This window comes from Arachis hypogaea, chromosome 20 (assembly GCF_003086295.3).
Source record: "Arachis hypogaea cultivar Tifrunner chromosome 20, arahy.Tifrunner.gnm2.J5K5, whole genome shotgun sequence".
NCBI classification, from domain to species: domain Eukaryota; kingdom Viridiplantae; phylum Streptophyta; class Magnoliopsida; order Fabales; family Fabaceae; genus Arachis; species Arachis hypogaea.
Window position 1 is genome coordinate 85,098,542 of NC_092055.1, and position 17,279 is coordinate 85,115,820.

The window sequence follows — 17,279 nt, forward strand, 5'->3', positions numbered from 1 at the left end:
ACCAGAGAAGACTAAAGAGATAAAAAGAAAAGAGTAATATAGCTATAGAGAAAAGAGTAATCAGAGTAGAGTAAAGAGATACAGAGAAAAAAGTAATCAGAATAGAGTAAAGAGACAAAGTGAAAAGAGTAATATGATAAAGAGATTAGAGAACAAGCAGAGGGCCTGTTGAAAGGTCGTTTGTTGCATTAAAGCAACTCCAGATATATTTGTATGTTCATCTACTTCATTAAGCCAGTCAGATAGTTGGTGGTGCAGCCACTAAGAACGCTTTCCTGGGATACTTAGCTATAATGCTATTCTGTAAGACAAAGGTTGCTTACAGAGGTATCGAGATACACATAGTTAAAGAGTACTTCTGTAAGACAGAGGTTGCTTACAGTGAGTGTGTTGTACTCATGTAAGACGGAGGTTGCTTACAGTGAGTGTGTTATACCCCTATAAGACAAAGGTTGCTTATAGTGAGTGTGTTGGGCGTATATCGGCTAATAAGTGCCGCCCTACAAGACAATGCTTGCTTGTAGTGGATACCTTGCAAGACAAAGGTTGTTTGTAGTGGGTATTGCCAACAGGAAAGCCTTATCCAGACAAAGGTTGCTGGGTAACGTCAGGAGCAGGTATATAACCGACAAATGAGCTCATTACCTACACTAGGGCTAGACATGCATCATACTTGGTTGTGTGTTTCCTCTGTTATGATTATTGTATGAATGTATACTTTCTTTGTTTGTGTTATATTCTTTGTATCTGTGTTTTATTTTCTTGTATTATTCTGTCTGTATTCTATTTTCTATTTTCTCTCTTTTCTCTATTTATCTGTATCTTTTGTTTACTTCTTCTCTGTATTCTGCTATTCGTCTGTGAAACAACACAGAATTAATGAACGTAACTAATAACCCCGGCCCTACTAAGAACTTCCCAGTTCTTATCCCTTCTCTCTCCCTCCCCCCTTCAGATGGAAGCAAGAGTACCCTTCTGTAGTTTGTTGATGATCATTCCGCAAAGAAGATTCCGCTCTAGGTAGTCTTCTGAGTCTAGATGAACTCCGTTATCTGTCTATATGTATATACTGTGAGATCAGCCAACGTCTGCACCCAGTTTGTATGCAAACTTTAACCTAAATCCTATGTGCGAGACTCCTGTTTCGTGGCTACTTGATGAGGTACCAGAGAGACGTCATATGGCAATGTCTAATTGTGCAGAGGAGTAGTAGATGATGTTCCACCTTTTGATGACGTTCCACCTGACTTGAGTTTTGAAGACTTAGAACGTACTTTCCCTCGCTTTAGTAGTCTAGAGGGACTAGGTGAGTATAGAGTCTAGGCTAGCCTGAGTGCCAGCTTAGGAACTTCTTGAACAGGTCAAGGCCTGGGATGTTGTATGTATATATATGTATATGGTTATTATCTAGCTATATCTAGGGGTGTTCTAACTAAAGATCTTTACTCTAATAAAGGCTGGATCACCGAATATTGTCAACTACTTGTGATGTACTTATGTGTGGTTGTTTATAACTATTTTATCTGTTATCATTTGTGAATTGATTATGAATGATTCTATTTATTAATCTAAATGTTTTCAAAAAAAAGTACCTCGCAAAATAACTACACTTTTAACAACGAAACAGGCTCATATAATAAATAATAGATAATGATTAGGAAGACAAGTTGGTAGCGCTCAGTTTCTAGTATGATCATGACGTACCAGAAATTGGGTTGTTACAAGAACTATCGAGATCGGCCTTCAGAAGGCTGGGATCTCCCAAATATCTTTTTGTATCCAAATGGGGAGCTTGGCCCCATGTATCCAACAAAAGATCTACAACACCCCTCTCTAGGTCGTCTAACTCGGCTAGATCATACCTAACGGTTACAAGGGTATCTTGCCAATATAGGGGAAAAGGAGGTTCTTGGTTCTCGGGAAAAAAGAAAGGTTGGACACCTTCAGCACCCCAGACCTTAAGAAAGTAATTTTTGAAATCATGAAAAGAATCATCGAAGATAGAAAAAAACCTTCCGACCTTGTACAGCTCGAAAGGATATCCACCCCGACTTCTTTGTGGAACTATTGGGCTTTGTTGCAACAAAGAGATAGAAGAAGACGTTTAAAGCAGGTCATATATCCAAATCCCGATACAGGAGCTGGTACATTTTCATAAAAGCCCAAGAGTTCGGGTATAATTGAGAAGGGGCAAGGTCAGAAGACCGCAACACATCCATCTCGAAATCTGTAAAGGGAAGTCGGATACCTAGCCTAGTAAGAAACAATCATAGGCATAGAAGAAAGGTCGTTCAGAATCCTCTAAAGGGGGAAACACACTCTCTCCTCTAGGTCGGACGGTTCTAAAACATAGCTTCTCTCATCTTCCCTATTTTCACATATGCTATGATGCCTACAAAACTCATCACAACACTCTTTATCAGTCACACGGACAACTAAGAACATTAGTATCTACCCAAACCCGAAGAGCAAGAGGGACCTTAGTTGACAAATTCAAGATAACATGGCGTGACATAGATGCTATATCTATAAACGCAAAAATAAAGCAAACCGTTACTAAAAGAAGTCGGAACTCGTCCAATACAAGTCGGGAAAAACATCAAAATCAAAAAGAAAGTTTCTCTTTTCAAAAATACCCCTACAACACAACCAAATGGTGCCTTTCTTATACAACGTCGTCATGTCAAAGCGGTACCATTAGGGGCAATACAGTGCATAAATACAAAGGGTAATAGCTACCGTAATACACGGTAATACAAATGAAGATTCTTTCAAGAAAGAAGAGAGTCTTTCAAAAACTCTTTTGGTGACAAACGTTTTTTACTTCCCAAAACGCTCCACATAAAACTCGTAAGGAAATCAAAACAGATTTTTCCAAAGGAATGTGCAAAGATAGAAAAAGCAAACTCAATAAAAATCTAGTCTAAGACAATCAGAAAAGATAGTTTGAGGGAAAGAGAAAATGAAAACCAACCTTGAAGAAGATTGTGAAAAAAAGGGGGGAGAGCACATCTAAAAACAGCAAAACACGAACGATCCCCTCCATGCCGGTGAAAGTAAAAAACTCTTCAAAGACCAAGATAGAGAAATCTTGAAGTAACAGAAGCGGTTGAAATGGCACAGAGGAGTTCTTTTGTGAAGAAGTAAAACAGTCTTTTCAGAAACAACAAAAAGGAGAAGAAGAGCTGAAATGTCCCCTTTATAAGAGACAGTGAACCAAAAACGGCTCCTTTACTCCTCTTTAAACGTGCGCGGATTCCAAGGAGCAACTGCCGTGCAACGTCTAGAAGGGAGATCTTAACAGACTCCCAAGATAAAAGGAATAGTTACCTACCAGAAAAGATAGAACTACTCCAATAAAGGTGGTTAGCAGCTCTACTATAAATACACTGGAATCTCCAAGTATTATATACGTTCTATCTACCAAAAACCTACCTAAAGTCCTTACTAACTTAAACATTAGAATCTCTTGTGGATACCACCCCCAACCTCCTTACAAGAAACTCGGACAAACGACACCTCAGCACCTTGGCACCGAAGAGGTCGAATGCTACCACACTAAAAAATCTGAACCTCACGTTCAGACCCAAATTGCCAAGATTATTTAATCGATTAGATAGTGAAAACAATCAGTTGGTTGGCAAATTGAGTTTTTTATTATGTTTCATGAAATGATCATTTAGAGGGTTTAACCATTCAATAGAATTGTTAAACCAGTGGATTGACAGCTCAAACCAATTGTTTGTATGGCTCAAGAATTCAAATATTTCATAACAATTAGAAAAAAATAATTGGATCCCTAATAAAATAGATTGGATAAGTGTCGGAAAGCCTGCAACGGGTAATTTTGGTAAAATGACTTATTTAATTTGCATCAACTTTGTAACGTCTCTAAGGTTTGGCATACCTAAATATACAGACATGAAAGCCATATATCATAATAATAATGTATCATATCGATTTATAATATTTTTGTCACAATCATGGAAAGAGATTATTTAATTTTAAAAAGAAAAATCAAAAGGATATATTTATCTTTTCATAATTATTTATAAGGATATTTTAGTATATATAATAATATAAAAATTCTTTTTAAAAAATAATAAATAAATGCTGATTGAAATAATATGATCCATGAGTAATTTTTTATTCTGCTATTTTTTTATGATGTTAGTACGTATTATTTAATCATTGTACTAAAATAAGCACCTATGAAAGATTAATCTTCACCTAACCATATATAATTTGTTGTGTAGCAGAGAATAATTAGAAAAAAATAATAGAAGAATTAAGAAAAAGGGACAAAATAGACTCAAAGCAACTTTAATTTGCATTATTATATTACAGATACTCTTCTGACTGCAAATTCATCCAAAAAGATTAAAAGAAAAACGGGTAAGAAATAAATAGGACTACAGCCATTAATATAGGTACTGGGAAAGATTTTTTCTACACATGACAAAATCTTTCTCGACCTCATTTTTTCAGTAGGAAAATTTTATGGCACTAGTGAAAGTGCCTATTAGGATGTTTTCATTTTATCTCACTAGGAACATTAACATCAATGTTTTCAAAAATGTTTGATCCTGATTTTGTGCTATCCCTTATTGGCAATTCTTGGCCCTCAACTTTCACTGCTTCTGTATTATTCACATTGTCTTTGCTTTTCCCCCATACCACAGTGTATAGCCCACAAACAATTACAATAGCTCCAATTACGCTGTAAATGAACAAGTTAGCATATTAATTAACTGACTAGTGTCTCAGCAAGAACTAAACATAAGACTTTGATATGGAACTGACCTTCCAAGATGAATTTGCTCAGCCAAGACAATGGTACCCAATGCAGCAGTGATAATCATAATTAGAGGACTGAAAGAAGTCACAAAAACTGGTCCACGTTCCCTGGTCACAACTCCTTGTACATAATATGCAATTCCAGAACACACCACTCCCTGGTTGAAGAGCATTAAATTATTTATAAATTAAATCGCCATACTAATAATAATAATAATTGAATTAAACCAAGATGATAAGTCTAATAATATATAACTCACAGAATAAACACAAGCAAGAAGCCTTGAGTCCCAGCCAATGGACCAAACACTCATATCACGTTCAAATATAAAGGTTGCAATTGCACCCTCAAAAATGCCCAAAAAGCATATCCAAGATGTGAGTGAGAGCTCTGCTGGGTACATCTTCAAAGTCAAAGACTAAAATTCCACAAAATAGAAACACTACTAGTCAGAATCTTATATTAAATACAATAAAATTTGACTAAAGTCTCCAAGCTAAATTTTTTATATGGATGTATCGGTAACCTATAAATATACAAAATATTGAGATGAATTACTGCAAATAATTTTGCTTTGTTAAATTCAAAAAGATCGAATTACAAACATTTTTTTTACGAAACCCATTTTCATGTAATTCACTAATATGGGGCCGTATCTTAATTTACAATGAACTTACTTGCAAGATAAAGAAGCTAGCCCAACCACCACAACTTGCAATGAGCATGAGTGTGCCAATCACCCAGTTTTGTTCAGAAGGCTCAGTTCTTGAACCGTTACGACTATCATGGTGGATGGCTCCTCCTCCATGTCCCTTTATGAACTCAAGTGCTGGTCCTTTGTACAGGGTCATGATCATGGCTCCTGACACTGTCACCATTGTTCCAATTACCTTCGCTACGCTGTGAATCTTTCTCAAATTCACTGTCTCTAACCTGGTTAACAATAATAACCAAAAATTGGAACAAGAGATATATATATTATTAAAACATACATAGCTTAGATATTCTTCTTGTTGCTCAACACAACTTACACAGGGAATATCATCACATTGTTGGACAACATTATATGATTCAAAATTATTGTATATAATATGGTATCTACTAGGGTCGTGTGTAAAAGTAATTGAGTTTTATGCTTTAATATCGATAACCTTGGGATATTAGTACACAACATCATGATATATACTAACGTTTTTGTCCGACATTTTATATTTGTTGAATTACATATTTCTTAATTAATTTAAAATTACATGTTTTAACCAAATAAGATCAAAGAAGGAAAAATAATAAATAAATAAACAAAATTGAAAAGAAAAAAAAAGACTGGTGTATGTTAATATTAGTTAAATTTTTTTTAGAATTTATAATTTAAAATTAAAATAAAAAAAGCCAACTTTCTAATATTACTCGTGTTATATTATATTTTGAACAACATGAACAATCATCAATCAAATAAAGATACAATACATCCTAATTTAATGCTACTAATTAAATTTAAGATTAATTTACTCTTTTAACCCTATTAATTCACATTGTTCAAAAATGTTGTTAGTTACTTATACTTTTCCTATTATTAATGCCACAATTATAAAGCAGCTGCTCATTAATAATCATGTTGTGGTGAACTAGTAGTTATTGGAGCTTCCATCATCAATTACCTGAAAATGAGAGCCATAACAAAAGTAATGGCTGGGAGGACATTAACAATGGCCGATGCAAACGTTGTTGAGGTGCTCTTCATACCCATGTTGTACAAATTTTGGTCAAGAACTGGCCTGTATGTTGTAAACAAATAAAATTAGCATTCCTCAAATAAATTTGTTATATATAATATAATGTAATATAACTATTTAGGTATTTTTATCCAAATAAGTAACGTTTGATTGTTCTTATTGCTCATATTTTCTAAACAAAAAAGATTTAGTATAAGACAAAGAAAAATATATGTATAATTTATGCTTCAAATTTTAAAAGGATCTTGTATAAAGGATATTTTTTTATAATATTATGACTTATGCCCCTTTATTTAACAGTTTAAATTTTTCAAATAAGTAATTTGATCATGATGGTTAAAAATGAAGTATAATATATAACATGTATACTATAATTTCAAATAATGTGTAGGTTAATAATATATAGATCTAATAATAATCAAATCCATTAGGGAAAAAGAAAATCTAGTACTTTGTGAATAGAAGTACAAAAGATGAAAAGATGGGCCAAGCTATTTCCTTCTTAAGCTAGATGACAGATTCCCATTGTTCATGGTATATATGACGATCAAGAATAATTCCGATTTGTCGAAGCTTGTTGAACATTTTTTTTACAGATTTATGTTAAAGTTAGTAATGAAAAATAAATATATTTTCTATAAAGTTAATAAGACTATTTCTATTATAAATTCGTTTAGAGACAATGAATTTAAATTTATTCTTATAAAAAAAATCTCTTGCCCATACAAGCATATTTTGTGACATGAGTGAGATGTAAATGAATTTTATAATAATCTCAAGGGTTTTATATCCATACTAGTACTAGTGCTCCATATGCTCAACCAAGGGTGAATAGCTATAAATTATGTTCTTAATTAAGATGCTAATGCTAGAATTATTTAGAGGTATAAATTAATCCTTTTATAGACCATGTTAACACGGCAACATGGACTTTCAGACCCTTTCGTTACGTGATCAAATTATTAAAAGGACAAAACAAATTGAATTTGTTGGTAGGTGAGAAAATGAATGTTGGATACATTTGGATTTTTTTTTTGTTTTTTTTTTGCCTAATAATTTTAAGAGCATCTCCAATACTTGATTTTAATTTTATTTCATTTTACTCACAAAATACTATATAAATATTTTTTGAAATTATATATTATAAAAATTAATTTAAAATTTAATGTAAAATTCGTAACTCTAATGTTTAATTTTATTTTAATGTAACAACGCTACATAACAAAATTATAATATTCATTTAGTGGTTTTAATGGATATACAAATAGCAACATTTTACTCGTCTTTCTTTAAAATAATATTGGTAATTTGGTATATTTTTAATGATACCACAATATCATTTTAAAAATTATATCCAATATAAATTTTAATTTTAAATTAATTTAGTTACTACAAAAGTTAAAATTGATACCCAAAAATATTACATTGAAGTTGCTATGATGGCTCAATTCATATGGCAACTTTTTCACATTTAAGTTGCACGATAAATGTTTCAAAATGGGAAAAAGAATAAGTTTTCAAAATGAAAAAAAAAAAAAAAAACTTGTTTCCAAAATATATTTCTTTCATTTTATTTTTTTGAAAACAAAAAAGTACGTAATAAAAAAAGGATTTTCTTCAATATGATTTTATATGAGGATCGATGCTTTCGCTGTATTTGACAGTTATAATGTGATAATTGAGTTTCAGTATAATTTTAAAACAATTAATTTTACATATGCATGTTTAGTTTAAATTAGTAGATATACATAAAACTAATTTTTTAACCACCAAAAGCCTAACAAGTTTAGCTATACTTGAAAAAGGAAAACTAAGACTCATTAATAAAAGTAAAATTCATTTATTCAATTATATATATAAATACACACCCACATAACTAATTAAAAATATTTTTTTCCCTCGTCATTATATTATAATAAAAATTATTCATAGAAACGAAGAATTAAAAAAATTATTATTAGCTAAAAAATTTATATTATTTTCAGGTGTATAAATGTAGTCTTCTATAGAAAAAAATAAAATGAGGAATGCTGATTAACAAATATTATTATTTTTGGTCAATACTTGACCAATAATAATTTACACTCATATTTATAGATATTTTATACATAAAAAAATATATAATTTACACCTATATTTACTAAAATTTTGTTCGTATAAATTAATATCGTTTGCACCAACGTTTTTCAGAATTTGTACACATGAATTAATAAAATTTATTTGTTAAAATTAATTTAGTGTTTGTACCGGCTAAATAATGGCTAAAATACTAAATATTAATGACATCTAAGAATTTTTCAAATAAAATATCAAAGTAAAATATTATTTTAATCTCTAATATTTGGACTAAGTCTTAATTTCACCTCTAATATTTAAAACGTTCTATTTGTATCTTAAATATTTTATTTCGTCTTATTTTAATTTTCTAGTAAAAATTATTTTTTTTTTAAAAAGTATCATTTTTCTTTAAATAAAATTATCCTTTTTCTTTAAATATTATTTTTTTCTTATTATTCTATTATTGTTTTTACCTTCAAATCACAATAATCACCACCATAAACACTACGATTATAATTTTTTGTCACTATTTAAAAAAAAAGAATTCATCTAATAATTATCACGTTATTTCAAAATTGTGAGTACCTATTAATTAGATTATACGGTGTCTATGATTATAGTAACTAAATAATTTTAATAATACTTAAAAATATTACAAAAATTAAAATTATATTTTTGATATTTTGATAATATTTTTTTATTTTTTAAATAAAAAGTATTATAAAATAAAAAATATGTTATTTTAATTTTAATAATATTTTTTAAATATTATTAAAATATAATAACTATTATAATCACCGTATTTATAAACAACATATCATATATTTCAGTATTATTAGAGAAAAACTCAAAAGTCAAAGAATTATTATTTTTAGACAGTATTTTAAATTGTTAGTCAAATTGTTTTAGTCTAAAATTGAATAATATATTTTTAATTTATATTTTTAAATATTATTAATTCATTATTGATAAATAAATTTTATTGATCCTCGAGAATTTTTATTGTTATTTTATTCAAAAAAAGTGTACCCTACCCGGTGATTTTGTGGTAGGTTGTTTTCCTCTGGATGACGTGTCCACTAATAAAGGTGGTGGGTCAACATGAGCATTATCGAGTTTTCGCATTTTCATAAAGTTCAGATTATGGATTATGGCATTATATGCGGATGAGAATAAGTTTGTGTTATTTTAACAAATTTGTTTTTAAGTTTTAAGTATGACACATATCATCTGAACCGGTTTTGCAGAATATAGCATCTGAATTCAATTACATTAAATCACAACTTGCTAGCTATATCCTGTCTAGCTAGCTAGCTCAAATATTTGGTGTTCTGCTAAGCAGCAAGAATATATTTGTCGTCCCATCTATTTCAAAAATAAATAAATTCAATATTGATTAATTTGGTATGTTAAAATGTGAATATATTTATATTTATTATTTGTCTAATATATTAAATTAGTCAAATGATAAAAAAAGGAAAATATTGTTTAATTCATATATAAAAGGAATTAATAATGAATATTTTAAAAAATATTATTAGTTTTATTTTGAGTTAATAGTAAGTAAGTTACATATTTAACCTACAAAATTTTATTATAAATTTATAGATTTTTAAGAGAAAAAATTACTAAGTAAATTCATTATATTGAAAACTTTCAGAAAGCTAATTAATTAAGTTACTTAGTATTTTTTTTTCCTAAAATCTCCTTATAATTTCATCCTAAATTTTTTTAAAAAACTTATATAATATTTTTTACTTTCCTTTGACATTTACAAATTTATCCTAAAATTCATTAGGAAACAATCAGTTCTATTACTGTTATTATTTGATTTGACTTGTTAAGACAAGGGCATATATTATAATAGGCATAGCTAGCTAGATGGAAAATGCATGCATGCATGCATTATTTTCACTTCGATGGTGTTTTCACATGGGCCCACGAAGAGAATGATATCAGATATGCGAATAAAGAGTTTAGAGGAGTGTTAGGGGACAGTAATTTTTGTGTTTTGTAATCATCAATTGGTTATTAATAATCTATTTAATGGTGTGAGATTACATCCAATGATAGAAAATCACTCACTCTACTTTTGATGATTAAGTGCTGACTACAAAATACAAAAGTTGCTGCCCCTAAACTTTTTCAAAAGTTTACTGAATACGTGAAAAAAAAGGGTTTGAAGTGACTTACTCAAGGAAACCAAGCGCAGCTAACCTCAGGAAGATTGGCAGAGTCATCTTTGGCCTTATTTTCCTGAAAAATCAATTTTAATTAATAATCCAACTAAAAACGCTACAAAATTAATACAATTTATTTATTTTTTAATTCGTATTTAGTCATTAGTGTATTTTTATAAACTGATATTAAAAAAAACTTAAATATACTAGTAGAATGTGTATACTAGCTAATATAAATAAAAATTGTAAGCCATTAAACTTTTCTCTTTAAAACAAATAAGAAAGACATTTGCTTGTTTAGGTTATATTTCGTTAGGAGATAAAAGTAGAGTTAAATTTTATCTAAATAATTTTTTTTGTAAAAGTTACCTTTATTTTTATCACCCAACCAAAAGTTTTCACAAAAATATATTTATATATACATATGTGTTTAATATATTATTAATATATACTTTATAAAAATAAATAATTTATTCATTGATTTTAATGTATAAAAAACATAGTTGAATATTATCATGCTATAATAAGATGAAAATAAATTTGAGTCGACAGACTTTTCTTAATGTATGTTAGTGGCTAAATATATATATGGAAATTAAAGATAGATGATTCATATATATTCACACCAAAAAAACAGTATGTACTGTAGTTAAAGGTTCTCGGTACTGGTTTTTGGTTTTTTTTTTTTAGGATGTCCTTTTTGGTTTTTGGTTTTTCTAGGATGATTCATATATATTAAAGACTAATTTTCTTTTGTTTTTTCGTAGTCGGGTACTTGCTAGAAGAATTGTAGTGTATCTTTATATCACTACACTAACACTGATGTAGTTGAGAGAGAGAGAGAGAGAAAAAAAGAGAGAGAGACCTTTCAAGGACAAAAGCAAAGGGAAGCATGATGAGTGTGGCAATAACATGACGGTAAACAGAGAGTACCCAATGACTCATTCCATGTTTGAAAGAAACCATGGTGATGACATACATCCCAGAGTACCCAAACTGAAGCGAAACCATCGCAAGATATGGCTTCAACTTTTTCAACAACTTCCCCATACCATTTTGCTCCTCCATATCTGAATCTCTCTGTAGCACACTCACACTCACACAAACTCACCACGAAGCTGTGTGTGTGTGTGTGTGTTTTGTTTATGAGTTTGTTGGTGACACTCTTGGGATGTAGAATGGCTTCTTATAGGCCAAGAAAACAGAGAGCTAAATAATTACGGCAACAAAAATAATGATATCTATCTCTCTTTGTTGTGTAACATAATAAAATTAAATTTTTAAATAATAATGTAATATACTAAAATATTTATCTGTATAAACTTACATGTCAAAATATGAGATGCATATAGATTTATATTTATAGTAATTTATAATAACTTTTTAAGAATATAATTAAATTTTGGAAAAGTCTAGGCCATCAACTTTATCAAATTCTGGTTAGCATGTAACCAGCAAAGAAGAGTGAGCCATTGGATGAAATCTCACACCATTAAAAGTCTCATTAATGACTATTTGATGGCTATAAATCCCAAAAATTACTGCCCCTAACATTCCTCTTAAATTTTATAAACAATATATATAATCAAACAATTTATTTTTATCATTGAAATACAAACAAAAGTGTAAATATATATTTTATTATATAAAATTTGATTATTATACTATTAATAGTTTATATATATATTGTATTATAAAAAAATTTATTTTTATAATTGATTATTTTATTTAAAAAAAACACATGTATAAATATACTAAAATATATAATAACTAATTTATTTTATAAATATAAAAAACCCATTGCTAATTAAATATATGTACACAAGTAAAGGTAACAAGAAATGGTTGGGTCGAATACTCCTGTAATTATTTTTTATCTGACAGATATTATTTTATAGAAGATAATATTCATCTTAACTTTTTAATTATTTATTAGAAATTAAATTCTCTTTGGCTTTCGTTTTTTTTTTTTAATTATTTTTCGCATACAACTCATTTTTTGATACAAGTCTATACAAATCATTTATATTTATGTGTGCACGTTCTTCTTCTTCTTTATTTTTCTCTTTCGTTATTGTCGTCACCAACACCTCCTCCTCCTCCTCCTCCTCCTCTTCCTTACCCTCGCTCCTCCTCTTCCTCCTTTTTTTTTTATTGGAATTTCTTCTCCTTGATGAATTCAAATTTGATGGTAAATTTTAGCTTGAATTAGATGGATTTCATTATATAAACTCACATTTATACACTTGCATAGCATATTTTTGTGATTTCTCTCTAAATTGCACTTAAGTGTGAAAATATGCTATTTTGTGTTTAAATTGATTAATTTAATTCCACTTTTATTCCATTCGATGCCGTGATATATTTTGTTGAGTGATTTCAGGTCAATTAGAGAAGAATGGCTTGAGAAAAGTGGAAGGAAAGCATGCAAAACAGGAGAACACAAGAAGAAGTGTGCGTATGCACAACATTTTGTGCGTACGCACAAGGTGAAATTCAGTAAGTGTGCGTAAGCACACGTCTGGACGCGTGACTTCATTAAAAAGTCACGTAACTTGCAATTTGGGGCCTTTTGGCCCAATTTTGGATGCCCAGAAGCTGAATGGAAGCTCTTGGAAGGGGAGAAACATTCCAAGACAATATCGAATGAATTTATTTTGTTTTTAGCATGTTTTGAGTGAGGTTTCTAGAGAGAAAGACTCTCTCCTCTCTCTAGGAATTAGGATTTTAGATTTAGGTTTCTTCTTAGTTTAGAATTTAATTCTTGCTTTCATATAGTTTCATTTACAATTCCTTGTTCTTACTTCATAGTTCTTGTAGTTTTTTTTTATTGTTACTCTCTTTATTTTGATACTCTTTATGTTAATGCATCTTTGTTAATTTGGAGTTTTTTTAATGCAATTTTGATGTTTTATATTTCTTGATGTTTATTTGAGTGATTGTTATTATTTTCTTGCAATTGGTAGTTATAGGTTTTCATTATTATTGCAATTTATACTATTTTCTCTTTTATGCATGTTACATGTTTGATAAAATGCCTCTTTCAATTTTAGTGTAGAATTTTATATTCTTGACTTGGGTTGGTAACTTGAAGACTCTTAAATTATCAAAATCTAGTGTTGATTGATGATTGAGGATCGCTAGTTGGCTTGAAATCCACTAAAGCTAATCTTTGATTAGGACTTGTGGACTAGAGTCAATTTTTCTCACTTGACTTTCTTTCAATTGTTAGAGGTTAACTGAGTGAGAGCAATAGACAATTTCTATCACAATTGAGGATGATAATGAGGATAGGAATTTCAATTCCTATCCCTTGCCAAGACCTTTTTTAGTTATACCCTTACTTTCTTATTATTTACATTTCTGATCTCATATTATAAAAACCCCCCAAAAATACCTCATAACCATTAACATGCACACTTCCCTGCAATTTCTTGAGAGACGACCCGAGGTTTAAATACTCTCAGTTTTTATTGGTTTGCACTTGTGACAAACAAATTAAACTTTGATTGAGGATTATTTGTTGGTTTGGAACTATACTTTAACGGACTTATTTTGTGAAAGTTCTTAGCCGACGATTTTCCTCCGTCACTCCTCCTTCCTTTTCCTCCTTCTCCTCCATCATCACTTATCTCGTTGTTGAAGATAATGAATAATTCAAGTTCAGATTGTCAATTGAACTAGAACAAAATTGATTATTATTTTAAATCCAATCAAGTGGCTGAGGTGTGGTTCGATTCTAGTTAATTTTTTCGTTAGTAGTTTATAATTTTGTAGGTGGATAATGTTTCATCGTTGATGGTTTGAATTGAATGTAATGTAAAAGTTCTGCATCAAAGAAAATATTTTTTGTATTTGCAACAAATTTGAGTGTAACACGAAGATATTTGAGTGTATTGTTTAAGAATTTTCCGTGTATGTGTGCTGATAAGTTCTGCATAATTCAAAACTCTTCTTCTCCCTCCTCCTCATCTTCTGCTGCTTCTTCTTCTTCTTTTTCATCATCATCATCATCATCATCATCATCATCATCATCATCATCTTCTTCTTCTTCTTCTTCTTCTTCTTCTTCTTCTTCTTCTTCTTCTTCTTCATCATCATCATCATCATCATCATCATCATCATCATCATCATCATCATCATCTTCTTCTTCTTCTTCTTCTTCTTCTTCTTCTATCTTCTCAAGTTTCTTCTTGTTTTATTCTTTTAATAAGAATAAAAACAAAAAAATCAAACAAAGAAGAAGAAGAAATACACAATGCTGCAAAATTACTTGAAAGATGATGAACTTACATTCATTCAACTAAAAAAAATATAGAAATAAGGAAAAAAAAAGAATAAGAAAAAAATGCAGCATTAAAAGAAATATTTTTCTGTATTTGTAGCAAATTTGGGTATATCACGAAGATATTTGGGTATAACATGAAGATGTTTGAGTGTATTGTTTAAGAATTTTTGGTGTATGTGTACTAATAAGTTATGCATAATTCAAAACTCTTCCCATTCCTCCTCCTCATCTTCTACTGCTTCTTCTTCTTCCTTTCATCATCATCATCATCACTATCTTCTTCTTCTCTTTTTCTTATTCATCTTTTTCTTTTTATTTTACCTTCTCAAGTTTCTTCTTGTTTTACTCTTTTAACAAGAATTAAAAAGAATCAAACAAAGAAGAAGAAGAAACACATAATGCTGCAAAAATACTTGGAAGATGATGAACTTATATTCATTCAACTAAAAGAAAGAAATAAATAAAGAAAAAAAGAAAGAAGAAAAAAAATGTAGCATCAGAGAAAATATTTTTCTGTATTTGCAGCAAATTTGGGTGTAACATGAAGATATACGAGTGTATTGTTTAAGAATTTTCGGTGTATGTGTGTTGATAAGTTTTGCATAATTCAAAACTCTTCCTCTTCCTCCTCCTAATCTTCTGCTGCGTCTTCTTCTTCATCTTCTTATTTTATATTCTCATAATTCTTTTTGGGAGGAAAAATTAAATAAAAAAGAAAAAATATATAATGTTGCAAAATCAATAGAAAGAAGAGGAAGAAAAAAATGCAGCAGATGCAAGCTTTTTCTTTCAATAGCCGGCAAAATGACTACAGGATCATCGGTCTACTCTACCAAACTCGACGTCACAAAACCAGGGATAGATCGGCTCTATCTCTAAATGGATAATATTTTTGTCTTAAGGGATACGATTTTTTGAAAGTAAAGTACTTGTCCTTGTCAGAGACTAGTACCTTCTAATCTTTGGAAAAGGTAGAACGGGTTCTTTCGGAATGAAGGGTTATTCGGGAAACGTCTGTTGATGAGGAGGTGTTACATAGTAAAAAAGGAAACCAGGGCTCCGTTCGAAAAGACGAAGTTTTGTCCTTCTCCCTCACATGCTCCTTCCTATGAGCTACTCAGTTGGCTTCGTGAACGAGAACGCCGATCACCCTCCGATGAAGATGAAATACGCGAAGAAAAAGAAGGAGAAACGCAAAGAAGAAGGAAGAGGAGGAGGAGGAGGAGGAGAAGGAATGCGGGATACAAAGAGGAACAACGTGATTTCATGCGTGCGTTATATAATCTAAGAGACTGAAAGACTGAGACTGAGAGACAGAGACTAAGAGACAGAGACTGAAATAAATCTCAGTATTCTATTTGGTGTAAACTGGGAGACATAAAAATTGAAACAAGAATGAAGCTCTAATTTAATTTGCACAAAGGGTAAAATTAGAATTAATTAATTGAAATCAGGGTAGTTTAGGTATAAAATGTTATTAAAGTTTCAGTCTTCGTCTCTAAAAATTTTAGTCCTCTGTGTCCCCACTTTTTGGAGGTACTGAAATATTGAAATTTTGGGGATAGAGACGGAAATTTTAGTACCAGTCTCTGAGTCAACAAACATGATATTGAGTCGCAGTCTTCCAGTCTCTGTACCAGTACCTCAAAACAAAGGCTACTTTAGTGACTTGTATGCTAAAAAAACTTGTATGTGTAACAGTACTTTTTTTTTTTCTCTTTACCCTTTTTCTTACATTTATTTATTGTACAAAACTGTACCTAAAAATATAGATGGTAGTTTGTTCTGTTAATAGTGGATTGGATATCTGTAGATCCAGCAGAATGGTGAGGTTAAACTTTTGGAATAGTAAAATAATACCTGCAATAACACTTTGATACTCAAATTATAGAGTTAAAGAGATAAAAAGTAAGTATATAAAATAAAATGATTATACCTAAAAAATAGTTGAACTCTTCTTTTATAAATGACATAAATTATTTTATCTTGAAATAAAGAAATTTCGCTATCTAAAAATTTAACGAATTTGTTGAAATTTAAAATTATCTTAGATGACCCAAATTACAGAAGACCCATCAGAATCCAAATAATCAGGTCCGTAACATTTATCAACATACTAAAAGTTATCATAAAATTATTTATTGCAAACTAAAAGTTTAATATGTATCCAAAGTGATGTACGGTTTTGTTAACAACCGAATGGAAATTAGATTTAGTGCTTT

At 30.0% G+C, this 17,279-nt stretch overlaps 1 protein-coding gene across 1 annotated transcript; it reads right to left on the reverse strand.

Moving 5' to 3' along the window:
• Window positions 1-4,307: 4,307 nt before the first annotated feature.
• Window positions 4,308-11,947, reverse strand: LOC112784229 (WAT1-related protein At1g44800). The gene is made up of 7 exons (XM_025827369.3): window positions 11,635-11,947; window positions 10,783-10,845; window positions 6,457-6,573; window positions 5,476-5,731; window positions 5,058-5,216; window positions 4,804-4,955; window positions 4,308-4,720 (listed from the first exon to the last, which is right to left on the reverse strand). The coding sequence occupies exons 1-7, from the start codon at window positions 11,835-11,837 to the stop codon at window positions 4,534-4,536; spliced, it is 1,137 nt and encodes a 378-aa protein (XP_025683154.1). The 5' UTR covers window positions 11,838-11,947; the 3' UTR covers window positions 4,308-4,533.
• Between the last annotated feature and the right edge of the window lie 5,332 nt (window positions 11,948-17,279).